General features: G+C 48.7%; 1 protein-coding gene across 7 annotated transcripts; it reads right to left on the reverse strand.

Annotated features, from left to right (window-relative positions):
- Positions 1–694: 694 nt before the first annotated feature.
- On the reverse strand, positions 695–18590 carry Mgat1 (alpha-1,3-mannosyl-glycoprotein 2-beta-N-acetylglucosaminyltransferase). 7 transcript variants are annotated; one of them, XM_075992809.1, is made up of 3 exons: positions 18453–18590; positions 17212–17605; positions 695–3164 (listed from the first exon to the last, which is right to left on the reverse strand). In XM_075992809.1, the coding sequence occupies exon 3, from the start codon at positions 3044–3046 to the stop codon at positions 1703–1705; it is 1344 nt and encodes a 447-aa protein (XP_075848924.1). In that variant the 5' UTR covers positions 3047–3164; positions 17212–17605; positions 18453–18590; the 3' UTR covers positions 695–1702. The 7 variants fall into 7 exon arrangements, with proteins under 7 accessions (XP_075848924.1, XP_075848925.1, XP_075848926.1 ...); XM_075992810.1 differs by having other exon boundaries at positions 17212–17619; positions 18464–18556; XM_075992811.1 differs by having other exon boundaries at positions 17212–17619; positions 18348–18465.
- Between the last annotated feature and the right edge of the window lie 720 nt (positions 18591–19310).

Genomic DNA, 19310 nt, shown 5'->3' on the forward strand with positions numbered 1-19310 from the left:
TGGTGGACTCCTGGGGCTCGGTGACCACCAGCCTAGCGTAATGGGTAAGTTCTCTGCCAGTGGGAAAGTAACACAGACAGTATTTTGAGCAGTGACATGAGGCTGACCTTTGGACTCCATAAAAGTGCACACGTGTATCTACACATACATGCACACACACACACTAGCAGGGAATGAAACTTTTTCCGGAGTGCACTGACTGATATGGGTGAAGTCTCAGTAAACACTGAGGGTGGGACAGATGTGCTCTGGCTGTCACTGAGGCCACAGTCCACTGCAGAGCCTGCCCTATATCCGCAAACCCTGGACTCGTGGGCAGCTTGCTGAGGTGCCCAGTAGACACTGCCTGAGTGAGCCAAGGGCACACGCCACAAGACAGCCCTAGGAGGGTGGAGACGCCATGCTTTCTGCAGACCACTCCCAGACCCACCTGTTAACCAACTTGAAGATTAACAGCAGGCCTGCAGCCCGGGGCCCTCCCCACAAGCCAGCCTGGCTACCCCACCCGGTCCCCTCCTCAGCTGTCCCTTGCCCTCCCCCAGTCGCAGCTACCGTTGTTCTCATTTTCTGTCCTTCTAGTGTCTCTTGCTCTCTCACCTGCCTAGCTCTTCCCGTAGACTTCGCTCCCTCCCTCTGTCCCCCCCCTACCACCACCGTTTTTACCTCCTTTCCTAGGACACAGACAGGAAACTCAGACAATTCAGCCTTTACTTTATTTTTGAAAATAATTCTGTAGATTTAATTTTCTTCCATGAAACTAAGGTCAGGCAACAAACAAAAACACACAAATTTCTCTCCAATCTGCTACCTGCATCTTGGCGGGGGGAGATGTGGGAATGCTTAGGAAGGCAGGACAGAAGCTGGTTTGGGGCCAGAGATGTCCTGGGATACTTTGCTCTGAGATGGCCACCAGGAGCCAGCCCTCAGGGAGGAGCCTCTACACCAAACCCCAGGGGAAAAGAGGCACATAAGTCAGCCCAGTGTCTCCCACCAGGCTGGCACCAACTCCTCCTCACGGACACAGAGAGAACTGATTTCCAGAAAGGAGGGTGCCCAAGTACGGGGCTTTCCCGACAGTTGGCCCTAGCACAGAAATTGCTCTCCCTTTCCACCTCCCATCTCCCAACCACAAGCTGCTGTGCTGCAGGAGAAGAACATTAGAGAGTCAGCAGAAAGAGAGGCCAGGAGGCAGTGGCCCCTGGCACCCCAACAACTCCAATCTGACCCTGAGAGTGAAGCCCCTTTGGTTAGTCTCATTTGGCCACAAACCCATTCTTCCTTCCATAACCTAGCCCCACACTGGGGGAGGGTGAAGAAAGGGAGAATAGGTATATAAGGTGGGTTCATGTTCTGACAGAAGCCAGGTCAGGGTCAACAGGCCTGGTCAAGAGAGCTAGAACTGCCAAGTTCTCTGCAGATGCCTTCAAGAGAACACCCTGGCCCCAACAAGCTCAAGCCTCCCCATACCACACAGTGGTTTCTTGTTCAGTATCACCAAATACACCACACAATAGTTCTCCTGATAACAGGAGTATAACCCTCATCATGGTTTGTGCACTAGAATGCCACTGGGGAGGGGGGCACAGAAATAGAAAGATTATAGACCCAAGAGGGAAACACTGACAGGATGGTATAGCCCAGGGACTGCAGGCCTGTCTCAGCTCATGGTATGCCAAGGAGACCCAGCAGGGAAAGGCAGGTGCTAATTCCAGCTAGGATCATAGCCACCCCAGGTCTGTGGGGGTGCCAGATGGACACGCCGGCCCCGGAACTGGAAAGTGACAATGCCCCGATAGCCAGCCCTGGGGACACCGGACTTGAGGTCATCCATGACACCCAGGGCCTTAGCAAAGGCCTTGAAGCTGTCTCTGCTAGTGTACTGTACCCGCACCTCCCCCAGTTCCTTCTGATCATTGGTCCTCACTTTCTCTACCTGCAGCTGGGGGGCACCATAGACGCGGGCAAGGAAATCCCGGTCATAGGCCTCCTGCTGCAGGTACGACAAGTCCAGCTGGGTGAAGGGCACAAACTGCTGGTTCAGCTTGATGAACTTAAGATGCTGGTCAAAGAACTGCCCATGGCTCACACCCTTGCGGCCAAAGGTCATCGTTCTCGAAATTTCTGGCCGAATACAGGCCCGTCCCTTCCGCTGCTCCGGTCTGCGCATCCAGTCGTCCCAGAAGGCCTTGGGCCACTTGGGTTCCAGCTCTGCCCACAGCTCAGCCAACAGCAGCCAGCCTAGGCCAGGAAAAAAGTCTGTTCGATAGAGCAGCTCAGGTTTGCTCGAGTCTACCATCTGCTCCTTGCCGTTGTCATTCCAAGCAGACACACACCAAAGGGAGGGGTCTGTTCTCAGCAGTGGATAGGTGGCCTGGAAGTACTCAAAAAAGTCTGGTGCCACCTCCAGATCATCCTCCACGACTACAACTGCTGGGAACTTGAACTTGTTGAAGATCTGACCCAGTGCCCAGCGGTAGTGCCTGGCGATCTTGTAGTAACCCTGGAACTTGCGGTGGTCTGGCTGTACAGCAATGTTACTCAGGTCTGGCTGCCGGATGTGTGTGATAGCACTGCCATAGGAAGCAATGACCTGTGCTGTCTCCTCGTGCCCACAGTCCTGGCTGACGATGATGGGGAAACGCTCAGCTGAAGGCCGATAGTGCAACAACTTATCCAGGCAGCGCCGGACAGTGCTGCGGTCACAGGCAATGACCAGGATGGGGATCACTGTTGGTGAGGGGGTCACAGGCACACGGGGCCAGGCTGGAGGGGCCACAGTGGGCACTTTCCACCTCTGGTTCCACAAAGCATGATGTTCCCTGATTTGCTGCAACAGTCCCCGCTGCCGTTCCAACTCTACCTCAGCATCCTCAGCCAGGCGGATCACCTCACGGGAGAGGCTGGCGGGGTCGTCATCAAGAGCACTGTCTGAGGGTAGCCTGCCAGGTGCTGGGCGTGTCCAGAAGAAGAGGAGCAGTAGGGCATTCCAGCCCACAAAGATAATAGCACCCCAAAGCACAAGCCCTGCAGACTGCTTCTTCAGCATCCTGGCCCCCACAGGGGAGGGCAGGCAAGGGGCTCAAGGCTGCCTTGGGCTTGCCTGGCTCACTTTCCCAATCTAAGGGTTGATTCTTCCACGCTGAGATTAGGAAGAAGCCATGAACCTAAAGAGGAGAGAGAAAACCAACTGTTACCTCAAGTATGTATAATTCCACATGCCACAGGGAAGAGGATGGGCACAGGGAGTAATTAAGGAAAAAGGGAAGCAAGGAGGTGGACTGCAGGATCAGGACGGCATGCTCTAATGCTTCAAAATGAGGCAGAAAATGATGGTAATGGGATAGGACAGGGAGGGAGGGAGGGAGGGAGGGAGGGAGGGAGGAAGGAAGGAAGGAAGGAAGGAAGGAAGGAAGGAAGGAAGGAAGACAGTCACTCACTCCTGGTTCCCTACCAGCCAGATCTCATTTTCTGTCTTTCAGCCACAGTCTAGTTCAGAAGGAGGGAGAGGTAAGACCATTTAACTCCCATTCTTCAAGCCAAACTACCCTAAAATTACTGATTTTTTAAAAATCAAATATCACACCTGACTTAGTAAGGAAACACAACGAAGGAGAATGTTTGTCTTTCTGTGTTTGGTTATTCTGTTTAATACAATGACGTCAGAAATAACGCCAGGCTGCCGACAACACTCGTGTTTATGGAGGCACTGCCTACAATATTCAAGTTATGGAATCAGCCTCAGTGTCGGTGACAGACCAACAGACACACAAAATGTGCTATACATATACAATGGAGCATTACCCAGCTCCTGTTGAGAGTATTGTGGTAACATACCAACAACTTGAAAATAGAAGAGGGAGCCGGCCGGGCAGAGGCAGGTGGATCTCTGTGAGTTTGAGACCAGCCTGGTCTACAAGAGCTAGTTCCAGGACAGGCTCCAAAAAACCACAGAGAAACCCTGTCTCAAAAAAACAAAAAAAACAAACAAACAAACAAAAAAAAAGAAAATAGAAGAGGGGCTGGATGTGGCAGCACATGCCTTTAACTCCAGCACTTGGGAGGAAAGGGCAGGCAGATCTCTTGAGTTTGAGGCCAGCATGGTCTATAAAGCTAGTTCCAGAAACAGCCAGGGCTACATAGAGAAACCCTGTCTGGAAAAACCAAGAAAAAAAGAAACGAAAATAGTAATTATATTAATCTTAAAGTCATGCTGCCCACAATCTCAGTGGTTGTTAGTCAGCCAATACAAGTGAAACAACTGAAGACTGAAGCAAAACTATCTGTTTGCTGATGTTGTGCGGGTTTCTAGAAACAGTTACACAGCAGTCAATGGCAAAAACCACTAACATACTAGCGTGCAATGGCCTTCAGAGCACAAAAAGTAATTAGAAGTAATGGAGATGAAAATCCTATGCAAAATCTATGAAAACAAATATTTAAAGATAAATTTAACATTCAAAAGCCTGTATGAAACAAAATTACATTTCCTAAAAAAACGTAAAATACTTCAACATCCTTTTACTTGAATTACACTGGACCATCAAAAGTTCAATAAATCTGCTTTTGTGTGGAGACAAACAGGAATATTTGCGCAGAAGAGTGGTGAAGAGTGGTGGAGGGACTTGTTCAATGAGATATCAAAATAATAATTACTAAAAGTCTGCAATTAGACTGTGTAATAAATAAGTACAATATGCAATGGAACAGAACAAGACCGTAACTATTATACAGGAATTTGGAAAAATATAGGTGTAAAATTATATCTATATATGGATAATTTCCAAGTACACCAGAAATTCAAACAAATTAAAAACAAAACAAGCAAACCAACAACTGAAGTCTAGGAGGAAATAAGGGAGCTGAGGAAGGCTTTCTAGGTTTGACTCTTGGTGCAACAAAAGCAAACTGATGTTTTTCCTTACTTGAAAGACTTTTATATGGGGAGAAAGAGCACGAGGAAAGAGAATGGACTGAGCACTTGTGCAGCATCAATCACTGACACACATTATCACACGAGGGGAAGACTTCAAACAACAGAGGAAAAAGGGCCAAATAATTCTATAGAAAATGAGCCAATAAGGGTAGCTCATAAGAAATACATATAGTCCTTACACATATCAGAAAATGTTCAACTTCAAGCATAAGCAAAATGCAAATTAAATAAATACTACTCATGAGACTGACAAAAAAAATCCAAACCTGTCTCAAGTCTCTTAGTGACCTCTGAAGAACTGAAGCTCTCAATCTGGGGCTGGAGGACGTCAGTAAATTCTGGGGTGAGTGGATATGTTTATTGTCTTGATTATCATGTTGATTATAGTAATCATTTTATGGAGATATATATATCAAAACAAACTGTACTTTTTAAACATGTGGTTTACTGTGTGTCAATTATATGTCAATAAAACTCTTACAAAAAAGACACTAAAGGCTGAAGATGTCTCACTGGTTGCTTTGGCAGAGGACCAGGGTTCAGATACCAGCACTCACAAGGTGGCTCACAACCACCCACAACTCCAGTTCCAGGGGAATTGACACCTTTTAATCTTTGACAGTACCATGAATGCACACGTAGAAGTAAACAAAACACTCATTCATATAAAATACAAAAAACAAAATTTTTAAAAAATTTAAGTTACTAATCATACAAAGTAAAACTGATCTAGACAGTAAGTTAAAGTAGATATAATAACCGGTATCTATTAAGGTATGCAAGAGAGCACCCCAATTCTGAGGGAATACACACTGAAATATTTAGAGGCAAAGGGGTGCATAAGAACAGGAAGCAGCGTAGCTGCACAGGTTGAATGGGGCACACCCTCAACAGCACATGAACGTGATTATCTGAGTGACACTCTGGAAGGCCATTTTTTTTAATATTTATTTATTTATTATGTATACAATATTCTGTCTGTGCGTATGCCTGCAGGCCAGAAGGGCACCAGACCCCATTACAGATGGTTGTGAGCCACCATGTGGTTGCTGGGAATTGAACTCAGGACCTTTGGAAGAGCAAGCAATGCTCTTAACCTCTGAGCCATCTCTCCAGCCCTGGAAGGCCATTTTCATACCTGAAACTTTTTTGTAAAAACTGTTTCTAAATAAAATTTCTTTAATAAATAAAATAAGGCAATGTGTACTCCATCTGAATAAACTTCATCCATTAGCTATTGTCCCAGCTGGGCACATTCGTAAGGGGAACAAAGCTGACTGACCAGTTTTACCTCGAATCTCTCAACTGCATACCTGCTCCGGCCAGGCTTTTCAAGGGGTAAGGACACAAGAAAAGGCCATGGTCTCACTGACCCTTCGCTGCACTCACACCTCCATTTGCTATCCTAGCTCAAACCCTTAGGTTCCAGATAAACTCTCTACAGCCCTGTGATCTGGGTCCTGTTGGCCCAAGCCCATCTGCCCCTGCAGTTTCTAGAATGCCAATATTCACAGAAACCTTAGGTCATTTCCAGTCAGCTGTGGCATTACATCCCTACTTCATTATACTAGTTTCTTGGGAGAGTTGAGATGTACCAGTTGCCAGGTTCTCCTTTACTCCCCTTCAAAACGTGGTCAATGTTGAAACTTTCCCTATATTCCCATGGCCAGGATTTCAGGGTACCCCTATCTTCCTGCCTTCTAAGTAAGTGTCTAAGCAGGAAAAGGCTTTAATACAAAAGGATGGGAGCAAGACAAAGAGACAGAACTTCATTAACTTAAGTGCTGTCTTCTGGAATAGGGGACTGGACTGTCCTTGAATCGTCAATGAGACACTTCAAACCTACCTACACGTTTTCAGGCTGGTGGCAAACCCTCAAGAAATCACCTTCAAATGACTTTTCATTTTCTCTAGATGCCGAACTAGGTGCAATGCACCCACTAGCATGCAGATCAAAACAAGTCAGGATTGCCTGTCAGCAGGATTTTTAGCAAGTCTACAAACATTTCGAGTGGCTGGATGGCTCACAGGAAAACCTCTCTCAGGCTCTTGGTTCCTTCCTGTCCTCCTTCCCAGCCCTTCCATATGAACTCTTCAACAGTACTTGCTTGTTTTGCCACGAAGAGCGCAATTCCTGTTGTGGGAATTCCTTCAGGCAATAGCCTTTTAGATACTAGCCCATTAGGGTGTGGCCTGAGGTACTAGAAGCACAGGCAGAAGGCACGCTCAGCCCTTTTTCCGTGAATGCACACTGACCACGAGTGATGCCCTCTACAGCAGCTGCCATGTTTAGAGGTGTGATCCAATTCAGACCTTGGCTGGCAGGGGGACAAGCTCCTGAGTCCTTTCAGGCACCATAAGAAGGACACAGCAGACATGCATAAAGTCAGACAAGAAGCATTGCTTGGCATCATCCTGTATTTTTCTACATCTCTAAGACTCAATTTTCTCACCTCTAAGATAGAAACGATCATGGAATACCTCAGTATGCTGCTTTAAGAATTAGTAAGACAATCCATAGCGCATTTAGAACAGTACCAGCTATACAACAAAATAAATGTCAAGATATCTTTCATGTCTTCAGATCATGATAGTCCACCTCCCTATCACTGTCCATGCCAGTGAAACCAGCAAAAGGCAACACAAGGATTGGATCAGCTCCACGCATGCCAAACTACAAACTTCAGCATGCAAATGTGCATGCAACCTAAGTGTCTTCAGTGTGGACACCACACATATGCACAATCCCTCCACTGCTATTTCCAATCCAAACGTACCGACAAACAGTTTCCTAAACTCATTCGACAAGAAAATCCCACAGCTCCACATTTGGTGGCATTGGATCTAATCTAATATGGGGCTGTTTATATTCTCCACCCCACTTGAGTGTCTACTCACATTTTTGCTACAGAAATGAACATAGTGGATTATCATGCACTGTTCTTAGAGTTTTTTTGAGAATATCATACAGTAATATTTTGATCACAGTTTCTGTCTCACACACACACACACACACACACACACACACACACACGCAACTGACAAAGACATCCAAGGTCCAAACCCACCGTTAACTCCTCTTGTTTTGCACTCCCATTCGTGCTGCCCATAGACTCATGATATGGAGCCATCCACTGGAACATGGGTGACCTAGCAGAAGTCACACTTTTAAAGAAAACTCATTCTTTCTCCTCCCCAAGCCAGTGGCTGTCAACAGCTCCTCAGTTAGGGGTGAGGGCTCATGAAGAACTCCTCACTCGGTACTAGATTCTAACTTCAGAAACATGGCTAGCCCTAAAAGCTTCAGAGTTATGCCAAGGGTTGAAACAGTTCCCCATTCATCGCCATTCTTATTTCAAGCCCTCAACCCCTTTAAGCTGTTAATCTGGAATCCCTGGTAGTTCCCCAGCTGAAGTGACCTACCTGTGGCTTCTCTCTAAACAACCTCTGGTAGCAGGAGATACTTGGACACAGTAAAATTAAGAGAGGCTGCCACTACCCACATGGAAGAAATTCAAACTCCTTAGTTTGACAAAAATGTGTCAAGTTTATGTTGTGGATCATTTGGGTTTTTTTTGCTTTGTTTTGTTTTTTTTTTTTTTGGTTTTTCGAGACAGGGTTTCTCCGTGGCTTTTTGGTTCCTGTCCTGGATCTAGCTCTTGTAGACCAGGCTGGCCTCGAACTCAGAGATCCACCTGCCTCTGCCTCCCAAGTGCTGAGATTAAAGGCGTGCGCCACCACTGCCCGGCTGGATCATTTGTTTTAATGATACAAAAGTGTATTGCATTCTTTTATGTTGCATTAGTTTAAGTCTGTGAAGCTGTGTTACTCTGCCTGTCTAAAACACCTGATTGGTCTAATAAAGATCTTAACAACCAATAGCAAGGCAGGAGAAAGAATAGGCAGGGCTGGCAGGCAGAGAGAGTGGGAGAAATCTGGAAAGAAAAAGGTGGAGGAGTTAGAAAAGAAGAGGACACCAGGCGGCAGGCACCTGGCTACAGAACAAGCCATGGAGTAAGAAGAAAGGTATACAGAAAGAATAAAGATAAAAGCCCAAGCCGGGCGGTGGTGGCGCACGCCTTTAATCCCAGCACTCGGGAGGCAGAGGCAGGCGGATCTCTGGGAGTTCGAGACCAGCCTGGTCTACAGAGCTAGTTCCAGGACAGGCTCCAAAGCCACAGAGAAACCCTGTCTCGAAAAACCAAAAAAAAAAAAAAAAAAAAAAGATAAAAGCCCAGAGGCAAAACATAGACAGAATCATCTAAGTTAAGAAAAGCTGGCTAGAAATAAGCCAAGCTAAGCCCAGGAATTCATAAGAAAAAAATAAGCCTCCATGTGTGATTTATTTGGGAGCTGGGTGGTGGCCCCCCAGCAACAGAAATGGGCTTCACAACTGATATGCATCCTTCTGTAATCGCATTTCTACCATGAATGACATGGATCCCACATGAGCCTTAGGACTGGGTCCTTCCCAGTAACTGCTTCTGCACACTGGTGTCTTTGCTCCTGAAGTGCTGTTACCAGTGCTCCACCTAAACACATTCACATTCCCTAAGCGTATGAAACATCCCAGACACATACAACCAAACCTCCCTGTGACTACTCTTCCTCCGCACTCTCTGCACACTGTAAGAGAATCTGATCATCCCTTCCTTAGCTCTTATCTCACTCCTTAGGAAAAGAGGCTCCGTGTCCTCTACACCTGCTACAGTGCCTGGACATGTGAAGTCTCGAGAGGCTGCATGAAGGACCACTTCTGCTATTAAGGAATAGAGAATGAAGGGGAAAACAGCAGCAAAAGTGAAGAACTGAACTTTCCACAGAGGACTGCCACATCTCTCCTTCTGGAAGCTCTTCATTCAAAATGTGGACCCTCCATAGGGGAGGGTCCACATACCTTCCCTGTGATTCTGAGGCGACCTAGGACTCCTTTAAGTTATCCCTAAAAGACAAGATGGCTGGGAGCACACTTGTAATCTCAGCACTCAGGCAACAGAGGCAAGAGAAATGCTGGAAGTTCAAGACTAATCTGGGCTGCATAGCAAGACAGGACATCCAAGGTGTTCCAGCTGACAATCTCAGCTAGCATTCCCGCTCACTACTAGAGCTAACCACTAAGGATGGAAAGGAACCAGCTATATCTGACTGCAACAACAAAGTCCACTAAGTTTGGGGTGATTCACTACAGCAGACTGTACCTAAATGAGAAAAATGGAACACAATCCCGGATAAGTAGGGCGAGTGCCCCTCTCTACCTGCCACACTCGGGTCCCAGCCCAGACTTTAAAGACTGTTCTACTCTCACCCATTTCTTACCAGTAGTTTTTGTTAACTTACTTAACTTATTGGCTTAAAACTGTGACAATCATTTATTCCTTCACCCAATGTCAATAGTTGAAGAATTTAGAAAATGGGGCAGAGGGAAGGACCTGTCTCTGCCATTTGTCAGCACCTTGGGCTGGACGACTCAAATGCTGAGGGCTAGGCTCCTGTAGATGGTCATTTTCTTAACACATCAGTAGTCTGATGTTGACCTTAACTGGGACAGTGGCTGGAGAGCTGGCTGGAACACCATCATGTGTTCTTTCCAAGGGCTCCAAGACAGCAGGTATAACAAGCAGAGTTCTGCTATGACAAGCTTGCACTTTTCCGCATCTAGCCTCTAAGGTCAATTTCATCCATGCTTGCCCCCTCTCTGCCAAAGGTGTTCCTTAAGCGACAAGTGAACAGAAACGGTCAACTTCCAACCAGGATCAGGAAAGCAAATGTTATACCTAGCTTTTAAGGATCAAGAAGGAAGGAATGTTACTGAACTGTCCCTCCTATTTCTTTCTGCCTTGCCCACTATTTTAAAAAGCACAGCTTAAAAATCCAGAGCGCGAAGAACACGTCACAGACAATGGCTAAGTGAACTACTTTCTGGTTGTTACACTCTGTATAAGGCACCAGGCTAAATAACTTCACAGGGAAGGAAGAACTGAAAAGGAGTCAGAGTAGATATGTTAAATAATTCAAGGGTGTAGAGGGTAAGACCTGGGGGAAAAGGTGAGAGAGAAACACAATGCTGGTACAGCAAAAGCATGAAAGCCCCACAGCCCAGCAACAGCAAGCCCCCAGAGCCCCTGAACCAGTAACCTGATGAATCATTGTATCAGTTCCTCATCTGTAAACAGACAAGTTGACTTTGGTCATCTCCAAGGTCCCTGATGTCTGGATGACAATAACAATTTCCCGATGTCCTAAGTAGAAAATTAGTTTAACTTGTTGCAACTGCCACAAAGTTTGAACACACAGTGGTGGAACCTTCTGAGAAACAGAAGCAGGGATGCAATGCCGCCATTATTAGCGATCTCCACACTAAAAGATCAAGTAGTCAGCCAGGCGGTGGTGGCCTTTAATCCCAGCACTCGGGAGGCAGAGGCAGGCGGATCTCTGTGAGTTCGAGGCCAGTTTGGTCTACAAGAGCTAGTTCCAGGACAAGCTCCAAAGCTACAGAGAAACCCTGTCTCGAAAAACAAACAAACAAACAAAAAGATCAAGTACTAGTGACTGAATATGGGAAGACTCCAGAATCAAGAATTTTCCTGTCTTGATAGCATTAAAATAGGCAGACAATAATACGGGCCAACGATGTTCTTAAGCACGAAAGCCATTACAGTAGCAAGGGTTAACGAAAATGAAGCTTTGGGCTAAGGCCACTCATCCATAGAGACAATTGGGTGGCCCAGTCCCTCTGAATATTTCGTAAAATGGGGGGCTCTGCACCTCTTGGGGGGCCCCGTTTCACACACATTAGCAAAGAGATCAGGGAAAAGTTTTATTGCCAACTTACATATTTCAATATTGAGTCAATTTTCCTTATGGCTAGGCAAAAACAAGCCCTAGTAACTTATGAAGCCTAGACTCGGATGAGGCTTGGAGGAAGCCCACTTTCTATTCCAGTCCCCTGCTCCCTCGAGGCGACCCCACCTCTCCCCGACCCGCAGTAGCAGTGCCCTCCAGCCGAGTTTCACAACAGCCCCTCCCGGAGAAGCCCTCCCCACCCCCAGCTAAAGGCCGGGAATCCTGCCGCTGAGAGAAGTTCCCACTTCCCCGCGCGGGGGAGACTGCGCGCTGCGCAGCCCCGGGTGGGCCCGCCACTCCAACAGCCCGGGCTTTCGGGCATACTCGGAACTCAGACCCGAATCCCCTGGCCGCGCGGCCTCCCTCCGCCGAGCTTCCTGCCCTCCTGAGACCGTGGACGCCGGCATCCGCCGACCCAACTCACCAGATACTCCCAACTCTCCCTGCCTGGAACCAGGCTCGCTCCGGACCGGCGAGACCCAGCGGCCGCGTCCCGTCTCGCCGGTCTTCCTGCGGCGCCCGCCGAGCCCTGCCAGCGGGCAACGTGGCCCTTCCCCGGGAGGGCGGGGCGGGGCTCCCTTAGCCCCCTCTGTTGGTCCCCGCCCTACCACGGGCGAGTCCGCGCTGGCCCCTCCTTCGGGGGCCTGCCTCTTCTGCTGACTTTCAGATCACCCGTCAAGACCTAAACAGCGGGTTTCCCCCGGTCTTCCAACTTAGAAAGGCAGTGGTAGAAGAGATGTTTGTTTGGGGCCCTTTCCCTAGTCACAACTCTCAGTGTAGATGCGGATCCCACTCACACCCTCAGCCTCGTCCAGTACAGACTTTCCCCGAGTGTCCCTTAATCCAGCCCAGCCCATGAGTCTAGAGCTTTACCGACTTTGACGGGTGCGGACTTGGTGGAGCGTTCCCAAGTAGAGCGTTCATCAAACCCAACACGAAGAACCTGGAAACTATTGCCTATACCCAAACCAGGAAAGCTGCAGAGTTTGAGCTGGAGAAAGGCGAGGGGTGAGTGCAGTGGGTGCAAGCAACAAGTACTAGGTGCAAAAAGGGAAGCAGGAGAGGAAACACCTGCTGCCCAAGGCAAGCCAGAGCTAGTCATTTCGATTCTTTCTTGTTTTTTTTTTTTTCTTCTGTGGGTGGGGAAACCAGAGATAGGCCTGTGCACAGTGTAAGCCCTAAGCCTAAGGGAGGGAAAGAATCAGAGGCTTTTGTAGTAACCCTAAATGGGTGTGTGTGTGCCTGGACCTGGATTCCTTGGTATTTTAAAGTAAAAGAAACCAGGAGGGAGTTTGAGGAGGGTGGAGACAAGCACTCAGCAGAACCCCGGGGGACCTACGTGCTAAGCAAGGAATGCCACAGTCAGAGCCTCAAGCAGCCTGAGAAAGGGGAGGGAAAAAGCAAACCAGGAACTTCAGGGCCTGACCTAGGTGTCAGCAGCAGCCCTGGAGCAGTTTCTGAGGTCTGAGTCCTGGGTAATAGGCCACGCAGAGCAAGCCAGATTTCAAGGGCTGGGCCATTTTGGAATTCAAAGAGGTATCTGAGAATCCCTACTGTCCACTCACCTCTACCACAACCTCACCCTCCCACATCCTGTTGTACCTGACCTTTGCGTAACCCTGAGCTCCCACCACCCAGCTCTTACCCCACTGTCTGGGACTCTTAGGGCTCCTTAAGCAGGCGAGGAGTTAAAATTCTAAGGAGTCACTAGGTATAAAGTCACCCTTCCCTCCAAGTCTGTTCTCCTGACCTCTCCGTACACTCTCCCGGCATCACCCCCATTCTACAGACAAGTCTGGGGCTTTGGGTTAAGTATACATTTCCTGTCAAGTCATAAGCCCTAGCCAGATTTTAGAATTAGGCATTCCAGCTTCCAAACCTAGCACCCACGTGTCCTTGAGAACTGCTGGGACAGCTCTGTGCCCACGGGACAGGAACACAGTGGGACAGCAGAGAAATCTTGATAGCAGCAGTTGAAATCCCGCCCTGAAGTACAGGAAAGGCTGACACGTCAGTGGAGTGGACTGAGTGTGGGTGTGGTGAGTGAATGCCCACCATTTCCAGTTTAGCTGACTGCACAGACTGTGACAGGAAACTCAAGCCCATGCATGTGCCAAGAGAATGCCACTGTTTGTCTACACCTTTGGTCCTCTTCTTACTTCCCATAAAAAGGAATTAAGGTGCTTATAGCCCTCACACTTAGTGCCCAAGTGTTAAGAAAAACAACGAAGTGTAATTTCTCTATAAGTATAAAAAGTTGGGAAACCAGTCCTTAGATCCAAAATATAGGGAGCTAAAATCACCATCCTGGATAAAACACATACATACCGGGTACTGAAGATGGGAAGACTGAGCAGCCCAGGCCTTTTAAGGCAGTGAGACAGGAAACAGGTGGGGAGAACACAACTGACCACCATGTCCATCTTTGCAGTCCTTTGCTTATATTCCAAGATAGTCGCCAAACACAAGAAGCCCATCCCCCTCCAAGATAGGAACACGGAGTTGAGATGGGATGAGTTTTTAAACAGGAGGAATAGATAGCATTTGGTCCAAGCAACAAGAATGTATCAGTAATGAAGCCTTGGGCTCTAGAGGCTGCACTGGGGAAGAACCAAAGAAACAGGAGCTGGGTGTCGAGACTCTGGGGATGAGCTTGGGATCAGATTATGTGCAAATGGAAAAACAGGAAGATCTAGTCTCAGGATAACAGAGAATTAAAAGGTAATACACTTGCCTGCCTACTCTACTAGCACACAAAAGCAAAACAAAACAAACAAGGAAAGTAAAAAATATTCCAGGAACTTGCCCCTTATAAACTACAGCCTAGATACCCCAAAGTGCTTGCAGTTTGGAAAGAATTCATGCTCTGAATTTGTGACAGATCTTTACTTAAAAACATAAGAGGAAGCAAAACGGAAGTGTTAAACTCGTGTTTTAGTTTCTTTTATCATTCCTCCTAACATGTCTGCCCCAAACCACACAGCGATACAGAAACTCAGCTTGTTAACAACAGACCACTAAGCAATGCCTATGAAATCTTTTCATTAGCCACCTCCAATTCCTTTTAGAATAAAGGAAGGTCTAAATAAATTCAGTGTAAAATCTCCTGGCTAACAGCCTTGTTAAACACTTGAGTGTAGTACCCTAGCAATCTGCTGGCCCTGTGAAAAAGTTTGAGAGAAATGTCTAGCAGAAGAATCAGCAGGGGACAGGAGAGCTAGTGCTCTGGCAGGTCAAAGACTCTAGCTCACACTAAGGAGGAAATGACTTACCAGGGAGGCTGTCAGGGCACCGAGTTTCTCTCTCTCCCTGGAGGCTGCTGTAAGGCAACTCAGCACTCAACTGCACAAGTGTTAAGGGGTGTGGCATATGTTTATGCCACACCCCTTAGGTGAGCTCTTCCTGCTCAGGGCTTCCATAGGTCCTCCTCAAACAAGGAAAGCAATCCTCAAGCGCTTCCTTAGAGTGAGGTAAGCTGGATAACAGCCTGGACACTTTGATTGACATGAACACTGGTCAATGCAATGTAACTCCTCAGTACTTGGGATGCTGTAGGCACTCCACGTAGGATAAGGAAAGTTCCAGAACACACCATGCCCTGCAGGTGGCTCAGGAGGCATCTTGGCATTACATAGCCATAAAGAGATCACTGTGATACCTGTGTATAAGCAAAGATTGGTAACCATGCACTTGCTCAGTAGATTTGGGGAAGATGACACATCGACACTGAGACTCATACATATACAGCAGCCTGGCCTCCAAGGGGGCCGTGACAAGCTTCAGACAAGACAAAGAACAGTTCAGAGCCAGAAGACCTACTCAGCTGAAATGCCCAGCCTTCAGGCCACTGAGGAAAGACTGGGACTCCTATGGCAAGGAAGAACAGGCATTGTTTTCAGTGGATGTGAGGTCCCTCTGTAACTGACTTACAGGCTTCATGACCCTAGCCCTCGCCACCACATGCTGCTGCCTCAAATGCAGGTGCTGTGCGTGCGTCCCCTGCTCTTTGCTGTTTATCATCACTAGGAAAAGCAGGCACCTCGGTGTAGGGAAATTTTCAAAGAAGGAGCAGGCAGGTACAAAGACAGCTAATAACTTGGGTTATGAACAGTCTTAAGATAAATAAAAGCCCAAGAGATGTCAGTTTGGAGCCACCTGGCACCAGAAAGAGCAGACAAGGATCTGAGAGAGGAAAAAAGGTTCAGCACCCACTCCAAGAAATTGGGTTAGGTCTTCTCACTAGTCCTTGAGACTTAAAACTTCCCCCAGAGGAAGTTGCTGCAAAGCTGAGTGGAGAGCCATCAGAGCCAATGCAGTATCTGACAGGATCCCCTTGAGTTAAGCTTTCCTAAAACTGTTCACCTTTTACATAACATGATGAAACAAATGCCAGGAAGGCCTTTAAATAAGATGTCTGCTAAGGCTGGCAGTGGTGGTGAACACCTTTAATCCCAGTACTCAGGAGGCAGAGGCAGGTGGGTCTCTGTGAATTTGAGGACAGCCTGGTCCACAAAGAGAGTTCCAGGACAGTCAGAGCTGTTACAGAGAAACCCTGTCTCGAAAAACAAACAGAGATATCTGCTTATGGCTCTGGCAAGCATGCTCATTGAATAAAAGAACAGAACTTTCATCCAGAGCTTTTCTATGTATTACAATAAACAAGAAATCAAGTAAAATTGATGTGGCTGTCTTATATGAACAAGGTCTTTCAAAAGGCAAAATTATTTCGTTTGTTCCTAGAAGCAACCTGAGTGAAGTATTGTCTGGTGTGACGAGAACAGCACAGAAGGTGATTAACGTATCTCAGGCTGCACTCTGAACAGGAAAGTTGGAGCTAGACCACAAATTTTACTGCTCCCCAAACTCAAGCTGTTTCTGTTCTTTCCATGAGGGTTCAAGACCTCAGCTTCCTTACTGGGGAAAAAGGCAAAGAGACAATTTAGGGAGTTATCTAGCCATTTCCTACTCCAGCTCGCCTTCTACCCCTCCCTTAGTTAATAGATTCCCAAAACTAAGCAGTCTGCCTCTGCCAGAGTGAGTAATCCATTTCGGTCAGTCCAGACCAGTCTGAAATCCTATTAGCTCACTAGTGGAAGGGCCTTGAAAGGCACCTAATCCAACAGCCCTGCAGCCCGATTGCCTTGCATGCTCTCCTTGACCTCACCTCACCTATCTGAGCTCACAATTGCAAGCACTCAAATCCTTTACCAGCTATCTGTTGTAGCCTCAGTAAGGGACAGGTTAGGGTCATTATCTGCCCCTTGAAAGAGAGGTAGAGGTGATGCTTCCTGTGTACCATCAGAATAAGGTTCTTTTTCATCAGGGTACAGGAGGTGCCCTGACTTTAGACATGGCTGCCTTCCCAGACTGTCCCCATTCCCATCTCCTGCACAGCAACAGCAGGGCACCAAGTGAGAAAGGAGGAAGAACCTTACCTTTCTTTTCTTCTCTCAGTGGCTCCCCTGGAGATCATCAAGCCTCCCACTTAATACTCCATTTTCAAACTGAATCAGATTCACCAAAGCACAGCTTCTCTCCACTTATCCAGGTCCAAAGTCCATGGCCGGGTGGACCCTGACAGGGAGGAGTCTGGGGGGGAAGGGGTGTGTCCAGGCCCCTCCCCCCCCACTGCTGATTTCCGTGTCCCTTCCAGGCGGTTATGACATCCCTTCATCCAGCGGGCTTCTAAAGCTCAGAGGCTCGTGGTAGGCCGATTCCAGGTATTATGCCATCTCCTGCTCAAGCAAGAGAAACCATCCACTGGTCCACTTGTGTTCTGCTGGGGCTCAGGAGAAGAAACAGGCTGTAACATCGACATGGCCCAGGAGGCTTTCTCTGGGAACCTGTGGAACATTTAAACATTATGACACTCTCCAATCTTTCTGAGACCTCCATGTTGACTATAGTCCTTTACCGTGTTCAGCCAACAAACGCTCTTCTTCAACTACTCCACACAATTTGTACAAAAAGTACATACTTCATACACAAACTGTAGCCCCATCATTCTGAGCATACGTGTATGTGTGCTTGGGTCCTAACTATTCTCAGTACAGACATGCAACCAAAAGTACTGTCAGTGTGGAAAGACGGTCCTCTAAAAATACAGAAAATAAGGTCCCACGTTCTAAAACACCACTTACTAACCCTCTCTCTCTCAAGCTTCTCTGGGGGTTCAGTGTTTTAATCTCCTACCTCCTGTCAATGGGACTGAATCCTACCCAGACCTAGATGCTGGCACCTTCCACAGGCATCCCCTGCAACCCTCACCTCCCCCACAGCTTCCGAAACTATGCCAAGGATGTAATTCCCAATTTCTTTCAAACTCCTTCCCAGGGCCACTCCCGAGAGCACTCTCCTGGACTATCTGAGGCCTGAGTCCTGCTGGCAGAAGCCCCAATTTCTCAGTCTGGGAGCCCTCCTTGGTGCCCCTGCCCTCTGTGAGTTTTACAGACATACGGACACACGGACACACACGCGCGCACAGGCACGCACCCCTCTTCCTGTAGGGGCGTGGCGGACACAGGACACCCCCTGCTAAGAACTTAACTCCTCCCACCCTTCCCTTCCGAACCCCGCGCTCGGCGCTCGGCGTTCCCACGGCACAGTGACACGGAGACCCTCCCAGCACTGCGAACCCTCGCTTCCACAGCGCCTGCGACTCGGTTCCTCGGCGCACGGGCTCCTTACCTGGACCCCGCCCACCCGATCCCGGCTGGGAGCCTCGGCCCTCCCAGCTCCAGATCCAGGCCGGGGCCGGGTCCCAGCCGCCAGCAGGCCCCACCCCCTCGACCCCCTGTGGCCCGGCCCTCCCCTCGCGCTCCTCTCCCCCCTCCCGCCAGGCGCCGCAGCCACTTCCGCCCGTCCTCCGGAAGTAGGTCCCGGGCAACCGCTGCCTCCTCACATCCCGCCCATTGGCCTGGTCCTCGCCGGCCCATCATCACCACCGCCGCCGCCACGGGAGCACGGGAGGTGGGTCTGCACGCTTGAGCCAGTTCTACAGTGTTGGCGAAGTGGAGGAAGGGGCGTTGGAGAAGCCCCCCGTGAGGACGTAGCCGGGGGCTCGGGGCGAGAGCCGTACGCCGGGGGGCGGGGCGGAGGCTGAGGCCTAGAGCCGGAGCGTGCGTCACTCCGAGCGGCGCGGGAAGTAGCGCGCATGCGCCGCCGGGCTTCGGCCGGTCGCGCGAGTTGACGCTCCGACTGCCCGAGTGGGAGGGAACTTGGGCGAGAAGTGGAGGCGGAACCTGCTCAGGCTGCCCTGCCTCTATTCCACCGCCGGAAGGTCGCCTAGCAACGGCCTGGTTGAAGTGGCTTCTGAGGCCAGGGGCCCTTTTAGGTCTTTTAGGCACTGTTTATGCCTGTTAGCACAAACCTGTTACCGAGCTGAGTTTCCTGTGTAGCAGTGCCAGAAAAAGTTTTTATTTCATGCATCGCTGTTTCCCACTGCATCGCTGACTGAGTAGGACCTTCCCAAGAGGATGGAAAGCGCCCCGTTACCGTTTACTGAACACTCACTGCGCTGAGCTCTTCATAACTA

This window comes from Microtus pennsylvanicus, chromosome 11 (assembly GCF_037038515.1).
Source record: "Microtus pennsylvanicus isolate mMicPen1 chromosome 11, mMicPen1.hap1, whole genome shotgun sequence".
Taxonomy (NCBI): Eukaryota; Metazoa; Chordata; class Mammalia; order Rodentia; family Cricetidae; genus Microtus; species Microtus pennsylvanicus.

Coding starts and splice junctions, on each gene's coding strand:
- Mgat1 (XM_075992809.1), bottom strand. CDS start 3,046: ATGCTGAAGAAGCAGTCTGCAGGGCTTGTGCTTTGGGGTGCTATTATC.